Source organism: Mus caroli, chromosome 4 (assembly GCF_900094665.2).
Source record: "Mus caroli chromosome 4, CAROLI_EIJ_v1.1, whole genome shotgun sequence".
Taxonomy (NCBI): domain Eukaryota; kingdom Metazoa; phylum Chordata; class Mammalia; order Rodentia; family Muridae; genus Mus; species Mus caroli.
Window position 1 is genome coordinate 125,949,498 of NC_034573.1, and position 11,040 is coordinate 125,960,537.

The following is an 11,040-nucleotide window of genomic DNA, read 5'->3' on the forward strand; positions in this document are numbered from 1 at the left end:
GTAGACCAGGCTGGCCTCGAACTCAGAAATCCGCCTGCCTCTGCCTCCCAAGTGCTGGGATTAAAGGCGTGCGCCACCACCGCCCGGCGCAGCAAGTACTCTTAACCACTGAGCTCTCTCTCCAGTGCTCCACTTCCTGACGTCTTTCTTAGTCATCTCATTGCGGCTACCAGGTCTGGCTTGTTTGTTAGTCCTCCATCATCTTTTAACTCAGGACAGTGTTACCCAGAGCCTCTCAGATACATTGTGATCCTTCTGTTGAGCAGCCCTTCTCTCCACCACTGCTGCCAGCAGCCAACACCCTGCCTTCTCACAGTTCCCTTTCTGGGATGGAGGAAAGCCCTTCCACTGGGCTCCCAGGGCAGTAGCCTCCCTATTCTACTTCTGTCCTCGCTCTGAGCTGCATCCACCAGTCACCCCCACATTTGATCCTCACAGCAGCCCTGCAGTCAGTAGGGCGTGGCACCCAATTCTCAGCTTAGTGTCTAGCTCAGAAGGGGCTTAACGACCTGGATTCAGCTGATGCCCTTGAAGCCTAGAGAACACTGCTTGTTCTGGTTGTGCATTTTCAGTACCATTGTCTACAGTTTTTTGGAAACTACTTTCTTTGAGGAAGACCAGCAGAAGCATTATGAGGCCAAGCTCCCCACTCCTTGGGGCCTGCTTCCCTCCTGCAAAGCCAGTCTGCTGGCCAACCCCAGGGCCAGGCCAACCCCAGGGCCTTGCTTGTGGGACTTACCACCAGCTTTACTGATCTGCAGGCAAAGGCAGAGACAGACAGACAGACAGACAGACAGGCTTGCCCTGCTCCCTCCCCTGCCACTCTTCCCTCCTGTCCCAAGAAACCCAAGCCCTGCTGGAACAGAGCGGCCCTTTCACGCCTCTGTGGCTTCGCACAAACTGTTCAAGACGAAAGCTCTCCCTCNCACGGTCGGTCGGTCTCCACCTCCGAAGTGTCTACAGTCTGCAAGACTGCTTGGGTGTCACCTCCCACCTTCCCAGTGAGAAGGGGGTGGTGGACAGGGACATGACGGAATGGCGGGCTAGGCGCAGCTGTAAGGGCAAGGGAGACCCAGGTCATTTCCTTTGAAAAAGAACGTTCGAAAGTAGGATTACAAACACAGAGATGTAGGTTTTTGTTTTTTTTTTTAAGATTTGTTTATTTATCTTATGCATATGAGTCTGCTGTAGCTGTCTTCAGACACACCAGAAGAGGACACCGGATCCCATTACGGATGGTTGTGAGCCACCATGTGGTTGCTGAGATTTGAACTCAGGACCTCTAGGAAGAGCAGTCAGTGCTCATAACCACTGAGCCATCTCTCCAGCCCGAGACATAGTTTTAAATGCTTAACACATTAATGCTTCTGGTACCAAAAAAAAAAAAAAAAAAAAAAAAAAAAAAAAAAAAAAAAAAAAAAAAAAAAAAAAAAAAAAAAAAAAAAAAAAAAAAAAAAAGAAAGAAAAGAAAAGAAAAAGAAAAAAGAAAAAAAAAGCTGCAATTGAACTGATCCTAGATAACCATAGGGTTTATTAAAATATGGGGCTGGAGAGATGTTAAACATATTTGTTCTTTTAGAGTTTGGTTTTCAGTGCCCATGTTGGGTGGCATACTAGTTCACGATGGCTTGTAAATCCAGCTCCAGGGGATGTGACTCGTACACCCACACCCACATACACACACACACACACACACACATTAATGAAATAAATCTTTTAAAAATATTCATGAAAAAGATTCATTTACAGAGCCCCACAGGAACACTCACCCAGTAGCAAATGCACACTTTAAAGACATGCAAGAAGGGTCCTCACTTCCCCAGGATGGACCAGGCTAGCGGGAAGCCTCCACACACAGTAGGTCATCATCATTTGCTGAATGCTGATGGAACAGACAGGACTTTCCAGCTCAATCTAGAAAACCCAGAAGAGAACAATAGGGCAGGAAGTGGCTTCCTCCTCCAGGGACTGCCTCCCAACCCTTGGAGGCAAGCTACTAACAGGAACAGGAAGCCCCACAGCCTCTGTCTTCCCTTCCCCACTCCTCCAGGGGCTTCCTGATCTGCTCCCACCTGCACTCCTCTCCCAGGTGGGTAAAGAAAAAGCACACACTAGGGGCAAGCTGACAAGCAGGGCACACAGAGCCATCCTGCTCGCGGGCACAGTCCTTAGGAATAAAAGGAAAAGCAGGAGGGACAAAAGAGGGTTTAAAGCTTGGCAGCAGCGGAACAAAAGGCCTCAGAGTTTACAAAAGATCTCCTAGAAGAGCCTTGAGAGGGAGGCCCTTCCAGGGAGGGACCTGACTTAAGCAGACTGCCTCAACACCAGTCACTCTCCTTGTTCTCGGAGTTTGGTTATTGACCCCTGACTCCGTGTTCTCTGAATGAGGCCTCAATTTGCTGGGTTGCTGGTAATCCCGGGTAGGCTCTACGGACCACTCACTTGACACCGCCCACTGGCTGGATTTCCAGCGGAAATAGTGTGAAGATAAAAGTCATCCCAGAGTGGACTTCCCAGACCTTCAGGCCACTGAATATACCCACAGCATTTCTGGAAGTTTCTCCTGCTATGAAAGGCAGGATCATCCAAATACCTACGGTCTTAGTGTTCATTTTGTGCAGGTGTGTTTTAAATCCCTCCTCAACATCCTTAGCAGAGGCAATTCCAACTGTACAGAAAAGGAGAGAAGGGCTGGAGAGGTAACTTGGTGGTTCAAAGAGTACATTGCTCCTGCAAAGGGTCCCAAATTTGTTTTCCAGTGCTCATATAAGGTGGCTTACAACTGTGGTATTTTACAAACGTAGCATAATAATTCAAGAGAGAGCACTTCATTGGGCTCTGCCAAGGTGTCCCCCCAAACAGTTAGGTCTGGTATAAAAGGGGGTTTATTGGGGGAAGGGAGCCAGGGACCTGGAAAGGGATAGAGGCAGAGGAAGGGGAAGAGAGGACAGAGAGAAGAGAGAGGAAGAAAGTAAGAGAAGAAAAGAAAGGCTGGCTATGACATGTGGGGAAAAGAGAGAGGAAGAGGGAGGGAGGGAGGGAGGGAGAGAGAGAGAGAGAGAGAGAGAGAGAGAGAGAGAGAGAGAGAGAGAGAGAGAGATAGATCAGTCCTTATACTGCCTGGCTCCAGGCTAGTACCTGGGGTAGAGACAGGCTGTTGCTAGGTAACTGCTGGGCGGAGCCTAGAGGGACGCTAACCACCACCACCAGTAATCCCAGCAGGAACTGGACACTCTCTTCTGGCTTCTCCAGGCACCTGTACTCACATGCTCATATCCCTCCCCTTTATAAATAATTAAAGATAAAATAAAATTTAAAAAAGGGATGCAGAAATTTAAAAAAGGAAGTGGGCCTGGAGAGATTTTTCTGAAAGATACCCAGCCTAGGTCTGTTCAATCTTTATGCCCATACTCTGGCTGTTGTAAATCCTTCAGGATTCTAACTTACATGGTGGCTGGATACATTTTACAGTAAATAGAATAGTGCAGTTTTGTGGCATCTAAACATTTTTTAGGCCTACCCTTGGAAGCACAAGAGAAGCACAGGTAGAATAGATCCATTATGGCTGGTAGGGGTCCTACTAGCTCGTTTTTTTAGACCCCTGAGTCATGTAGCCACAAATAACTGGGCATTGGGAACAGAACACTCTAATAAAAGCACGGCCGGGAGTCTTATTTGAAAAAAAAAAAAAATTCCCCAAGTCCTTCAGTGTGTGTGGATGTATCTGTAAAACGAAAGAAAAGTCCCTTCTCCCAGCCTAGGCAGAGAAGTCTCCCGTTCAGTCAGAGACAACAGGCGTCTGGGCATCAAGCCAAGGTTTGGGGATATTTATAACTTGAAGAGGGTGGGAGTCCCTAATAAGCTGCTATATTCTTTTTCCATCACTTCCCTCTCCAAGGCTACAGCAAGCTGGGAGCTCTTCCCCACACAGAATCCCTGTTTTGCTTAGCCCTCGCCTTCCATTGTCTAATTCCTTCATCCCCGCTAGGGAAAGGGAAGGCTACAAGTCCTTCCATTTGGAGGATTCTTAGTGAATGCAGCATAGCCAATGCTGATGTTTCTTGGCCAGCTGTTGTGGCCTCGGAGATCTGTTTATGAGATTGTTGTTTCCTGGAGCTATAGAACAGTCTCTGCAGTCTTGAAGCTTTGTGCTCATCCTACAATCAAACCCTGTCCTTTGCCTGTTAATTCATGGATTCGGATTTCTACTCGTGGCCCTGAGATCTCTGGAATCTGCTGGTGATATCTAGAACCTTTCTGAATGGCAGGCCTCTTTAGATCTCTGAGGAGCCAGCGACCACAGAACTGGAGGTAAGCTTGTACGTTCTGTTCTAATCTGGGTTTGTGATTTCTTTGAAACAGAGACTACTAGCATCCTTAGGACTCCAGGTTGTCGCAGGCCTAAGGTTTTCATGATGTTGGGAGGTCTCCAAGATTCCTTTCAGCAGAGACACCCTCAATAGTACCAAGTCCCTGAGTCTCCCACTCCAGGGCCAGCTATTTCCCTACACACCCTCCCCCCCCCCCCCCCCTTCTGATTTCAATGTTTTGGCGTCTTAGATGGGTGCACTTGAGCTCCTTCTCTATAAAAGAGCTCGAGACACTCCCTACAGGGTTAACATTGGAACACCCTGGGCCGGGCCACGGACAGCTCTCCAGCACCCGACAGAGGACGCGAGGCCTCCTGGGATATGTAGTCTGGGGTGGGTTGTGAATGCCGGAGGGCCTACTGGGAGTTGTAGTTCTCGTATCCAGAAAGCGAGCGCTGCAGGCGGTGTTGGGAGGTGTTGTGAGTCCGTGGGCGGGGCCCAAAGTTCCATCCCGGCCAGGGAGTCTCCCGAGGGAGGAAAAAGAAGCCTTTTCCCGCTCTGGCCTGGGCTGTCAAATGAGGGGTGATCTCAGCTGAGGTCAGCCCGGGCTTCCACACTCAATCTAACCTCGCGGATAATATATGACTCAAAGATGGTCGTAGGGCCATGAGAAAAAAAAAAAAAAACAACCCAGCAGCTTTCTTTGCTGAGTCGTGCTGTGGTTTCCAAGAAAAAAGTGTGTGTGTGGGCATTCTCACTGGTCTTGAAGGTCGCGGTCCTGTTTCTTCCCTTTTGTTCTTTTCCCTCCCCTGCTCTTGGCCGCTAAGTGGCTTTGTACGCCAGAGTGAAACTCGAAGTCCCGTCAGGCCGCGAGGTGCGCGCACGCGTGATGGAGCTGCTCGGCCACGCCGCAGGAGGAGGGCTGATGGTTTGGCTTCTGATTGGTTAGATCTTTTATGATTTCTTTTCGCTGATTGGCTGGGATTGCTGCCGGAAAGGTCCCAGCCCGGAGATGGCAGAGCAGAGGCGTTCTATGGGCTGGGTTGAAAGCCTCCTCCCTCGAATTGCATCGGCCTGACCCCCCAGCCTAGGGGGCACCCAGCCAGTGCCTGCCCTCTCCTACCCTAACGTTGCACGTACTCGATATTAACCGAGACACGGAGAGTGGGTGACTCTTCGGGAGTCAGGGAGGAGAGTGACCAGTCCTGGGCCTTCCCCTCATACCCTGCGACCAGAACTCCAGCCCTAGGGAGTGGGCAGGGCCTCTTGCCGCGCCTCACGCCCTGCTTTTCGTCTCCTTCAACGTTGTCTGCTAGCTGGTTTTCCTGATCTCTCTCTCCCAGGAGACGAACGCTTGAGCCCGAGATGGCAGCCACCCTGCTCATGTCTGGGACTCAGGTAAGCCCCGGGGGCTCTGCTTACCCATCTTGCCCGGTGTTTCCCGGTCTGCAAACCCCTATAGGAAATTCTCTGGGATTAGCTCATTTCGCTATTCTGCTTAGTATACGGGCTTAGAGTTGGCTAATATAACCATATACAAGCATATATCGAACACCCACTGTAAGACTAAATATTGAGGAGAATAAAACCATACAAGATGGGTGGTACCCTTCTTGCCAACAATCTGTAGGGAGAACGGTGTGTCCGGTTAACCTGGATGCGATATGGTAGGTATTCTGTTGGCCTGAGCAAGGACGTATTATGGTGTGGAGTGGTTAATTCTAAATGTGGTGTCCAAGGATGGAGCGAAGAGCGATAAAGGGTGGGGAGAAACAGAACAGCAGTTGGCGCTAGAACTGGGCCCTAAAGACAAGAATTTCACTGGTCTAAGAAAAGGAGAGCCTTGTATGTAAGGATCCAAAGTGGGCAGGGATGGCCTGAGCGGGAAGCTAGTAGATTGCCCCTGCCTTTTGACCACATGTCTTTTTTTCTTCTTTCTTTATTATTTTTTTTTCCCTTCGGACTCTACAGATGAGACTTAATGCCATTGCCTTCTCAACATTTCTAACCATGTCTCTAATTTCAAGAAGAAAAGCTGGTTCTAAACTCCTAGATACCAAGTAGTGAGGAAGCATTGTGTGATTTCAGGCCCCTGTGACATTTGAAGATATGGCCATGTACCTCACTCGGGAAGAATGGAGACCTCTGGATCCTACACAGAGAGATCTTTACAGGGATGTGATGCAGGAGAATTATGGAAATGTTGTCTCACTGGGTGAGTGAGGACTTTTATCTTGTCTTACCTCTTATGGGCTTTGAAACTGTCAGAACAGCTTAGGTCTTTCAATACAGCCTTGTTTGTTGTTAAGTAAAACCACAGGGTTAGTTACTGGCTTTGGTGCTCATTCAAATCTTCAAGTGTGGGAAGATCCGTGTTTCCCAGTCTTAAATGAAAAGTAAAGTTTCTGCCGTTTCCGAGACTCTGAGGATTCTCGTGCCCTGAGTCATTAGCGGCTCTGTGGCCTGTTTGTACAGATTACTGACCAAACAGGTCTTACACTCTGGTGCTCGCCAGGACATAAATGCCCTATAAATGGTGCTTTTTCTCTGGGGCGCTGGAAGATGAGGGCTCTGAGGCGGGTTCACAGGAGGACAGAAACCTCCCTTCTATGTTTGTTTTGGCTCCATAGCTGCAGCTTTGCCTCAGGTACTTTAGGTTGGTTCTTGTCTAGAGATCTTTCAGAGGCGATTATCCTTCAAGTGTGTCTTGTTTCTTTTTTCTTTTATGATGTGTAAGTACACTGTAGCTGTCTTCAGATGCACCAGAAGAGGGCGTCAGATCTCATTACGGATGGTTGTGAGCCACCATATGGCTGCTGGGATTTAAACTCAGGACCTTCAGAAGAGCAGTCAGTGCTTTTAACTGCTGAGCCATCTCTCCAGCCCCAGTCTTGTTTCAGAAGAACCACTGAATAGTCAGCTCACAGATCCTATTCAGAGAAGTCGTGAGGCTGCAGATGCAGCTCAGTTGGTAGAGCGCTTGCTTAGCAGACCTGAAGCCCTGAGCTTCATCCCCAGTCCCGCATACAGCCAGACACAGGACTGAGATATTTTAAAATGTTTTTATTCTCAGAACAGAAGGCGACCTGACAGGTTTTCTTTGCTTGGACTCTGACTCTCTCTCTCTCTCTCTCTCTCTCTCTCTCTCTGATGTCCCAGTTTCCTCGGATTCTTCTTTTTATTTTTTATTCATCTTTAGGTGATACTAAAAATGAATTTCATTTTGACATTTTCATAGACACGTGTCCGAATATTTGGATCTGATTTGCTCCCCTCCCCTACTTCCTTGAGCTCTTGTCCCTCAAATTGTTCTTTAAAGGCAGCAACAACTCCATTACCAAACGCAAAGTGAACAAATCCAGGAACGGGTGGAAGAGCTGCCTCAGATGTTAAGAGTGGACCTTGCTTTTGCTGTGGTGCTGAGTTCGGTTCCCAGCACCCATAGCAGCACCTTACAACCACCGGTATTTCTAGCTCCAGGGGATTAGATGCCCTCTTCTGGCCCCTGAAGGCATATGCAATCAGATGTACACATACTCCAACCTAGATGCAGACACATAATTAAACGTGAAGTAAAGATTCAACAGCCATCACTATGTTATTTACTCAGACCTATTTTAAAGAGAACCTAACTATATCACCCCACCCAACAACAACAANAAAAAAAGAATGAGAAAAGAAAGAAAGGAGCCTCTTTTAAAAGATACACTTTTGAATCCCTACATTCTGTCTCAGGAGCATTTCTTAGATAGAATTACCAAAAGATTTTTTTTCTTACCCAGATAAATGTAGGGGGAGGATTAGTAACTGTTTTCAAGGCGATTCATTGTTTAGTTTCTCCTTGTAATGTGTGTGTATGTTCTATCTGAGTGTGTGTTGTGTACCACGTGCATGCCTGGTGCCCATGGAGGCCACAAGAGGGTGTCAGATCCCCTGGAACTGGAGTTGCAAATAGTTGTGGGTGCTGGGAGCTGAGCTCAGGTCGTCTGCAAGAGCAGCAAGCGCTCTGGACCGTTGAGCCATCTCTCAGGCTCCTCAAGGTTGTTATCTCAGGGCTCCTTGGGTCCTTTAATGTATTATTAAACATTTGGATTTCTCTGTGTGTGTGTTTGTGCGCGTGTGATGGGGTAGATGCCTGTGTGTGCACATGGATGTGCAGATAACATTTGCCTGGGTATAAGCCAGGGCTTCACTTTCAGCTCCTTCCTCTGTCCGTTTCCACCTTACTTTTGAGACACGGCCTCTCATTGGACCTGGAGCTAGCTTTTTCAGTGAGACTGGCGGGCAAGCCCCCAGGATCCACTTGACCATCACCTTAAGCGCTGGGATTAATGGTATGCGCAGTTTTTATGAGTGTGCCTGATATCCCACACCAGATTCTAATGTTTGTACAACAAATACTTTCCTCTCTAAACTATCTTCCCAGCCTCTCTTAGATTTTCAGTTTGTTTGTGGCTAGTTAGTAAACTAATTTACCCATAGGGTCTTTTCAGGGAACATACCTATTACATACAGTTTTCTCTCATGTACTAAGAAACCTGGCCGGGCGTGGTGGCGCACGCCTTTAATCCCAGCACTCGGGAGGCAGAGGCAGGCGGATTTCTGAGTTCGAGGCCAGCCTGGTCTACAAAGTGAGTGCCAGGACAGCCAGGGCTACACAGAGAAACCCTGTCTCGAAAAACCAAAAAAAAAAAAAGAAACCTGATTTGATGGGGTGATGGCGCACACCTTTAATTTCAGCAGCCAGGAGGCAGAGGCAGGTTGATCTCTGAGCTCTATGCCAGTCTGGTCCACAGAGCAAGTTCCAGGATAGCTAGGACTACATACAGAGAAACCCTGTCTCGAAAAACTAAGAGAGAGAGAGAGAGAGAGCGCGCGCGCGAGCGAGCGCGAGAGCGCGCAAGCTCAGTACCAGGTGGCGTGGTGGAGCTGAGCTTTAGAAAGCTTTTAAACTGCATACACAAAATCCCAGGTTTACTCTCCAGCCCCGGGACTAGATGGATAACTAACCCCCCAAGTCCAGCGTCTAGAACTCAGCAGGTATGGCGTGCACTGACCTGACTCTGCACTCTCCATACAGATTTCGAGATCAGGAGCGAGAATGAAGCCAACCCCAAACAGGAGTTTAGTGACGATGTGGAATTCGCGACCATGTCGGAATAGCCTCTTGAGAATGCCGAGAAGAATCCTGGAAGCGAAGAGGCCTTCGAAAGTGGGGACCGGGCAGAAAGGCCGTGGGGAGACCTGACAGCGGAGGAGTGGGTCAGCTACCCTCTCCAGCAAGTCACCGACCTGCTTGTCCACAAGGAAGCGCACACCGGCATCCGCTACCACATTTGTTCTCAGTGTGGGAAAGCCTTCAGTCAGATTTCAGACCTCAATCGCCACCAGAAGACGCACACGGGAGACAGGCCCTACAAGTGCTACGAGTGCGGGAAGGGCTTCAGCCGCAGCTCCCACCTCATCCAGCACCAGCGGACGCACACGGGCGAGCGGCCCTACGACTGCAACGAGTGCGGGAAAAGCTTCGGCCGCAGCTCGCACCTCATCCAGCACCAGACGATCCACACGGGCGAGAAGCCTCACAAGTGCACCGAGTGCGGCAAGAGCTTCTGCCGCCTCTCCCACCTCATCCAGCACCAGCGGACCCACAGCGGCGAGAAGCCGTACGAGTGCGAGGAGTGCGGCAAGAGCTTCAGCCGCAGCTCGCACCTCGCCCAGCATCAGCGGACTCACACGGGCGAGAAGCCCTACGAGTGCCACGAGTGCGGGCGGGGCTTCAGCGAGCGCTCCGACCTCATCAAGCACTACCGCGTGCACACCGGGGAGCGGCCCTACAAGTGCGACGAGTGCGGGAAGAACTTCAGCCAGAACTCGGACCTGGTGCGGCACCGCCGGGCGCACACCGGGGAGAAGCCCTACCACTGTAACGAGTGCGGGGAAAACTTCAGCCGCATCTCCCACCTCGTCCAGCACCAGCGGACTCACACGGGCGAGAAGCCGTACGAGTGCACGGCCTGCGGGAAGAGCTTCAGCCGCAGCTCGCACCTCATCACGCACCAGAAGATCCACACCGGGGAGAAGCCCTACGAGTGTAACGAGTGCTGGCGAAGCTTTGGGGAAAGGTCCGACCTCATCAAGCACCAGCGAACCCACACGGGAGAAAAGCCCTACGAATGTGTGCAGTGCGGAAAGGGCTTTACGCAGAGCTCCAACCTCATCACGCATCAGAGAGTGCACACAGGAGAGAAGCCTTACGAATGTACCGAGTGTGATAAGAGTTTCAGCCGGAGCTCAGCGCTTATTAAACACAAGAGAGTTCATACCGACTAGGCCCTGTAACCCCGGGTGAGAAAGGACTCGTTTGGAGGCCAAGTGACGTTTGATATCAGTGAGCTTCCTTAGGACAGCTCTTTTGTTTTTAATGTTCTGGCTTCCCTGGCTACAGTCTAAAACACGAAAGAAAGCAACCCTTTTGAAATTCTGACCCACAGCTTCGCTTCCGGGATGCTGTCCCTTCCTCCAAAACGGTGATGTTTATTCACTGATTATCATATGAATTACTTCATCAAAGTCAGCCCCCTCCCGAGTAACTTGAGAGCTGAAGACCAGAGGACAAGATGCTGGCTGATGCTCAGGCCTGGAGATGGAGTACATCTTTAATTTTTTTTCCTCTCTCTCGTATCTTTGGCCGGGGGTGGGGTGGGGGGGGAATAGGATGGTCACAACT

At 49.7% G+C, this 11,040-nt stretch overlaps 1 protein-coding gene across 1 annotated transcript; it reads left to right on the top strand.

Annotated features, from left to right (window-relative positions):
• Nucleotides 1-3,800: 3,800 nt before the first annotated feature.
• Znf436 (zinc finger protein 436) lies at nucleotides 3,801-10,643 on the top strand. Its single transcript, XM_021159664.2, is given in 4 exon segments — nucleotides 3,801-4,311; nucleotides 5,654-5,708; nucleotides 6,399-6,525; nucleotides 9,391-10,643. Coding segments are annotated over 4 exon segments (1,485 nt in total). The 5' UTR covers nucleotides 3,801-4,261.
• The last annotated feature ends 397 nt before the right edge of the window (nucleotides 10,644-11,040 follow it).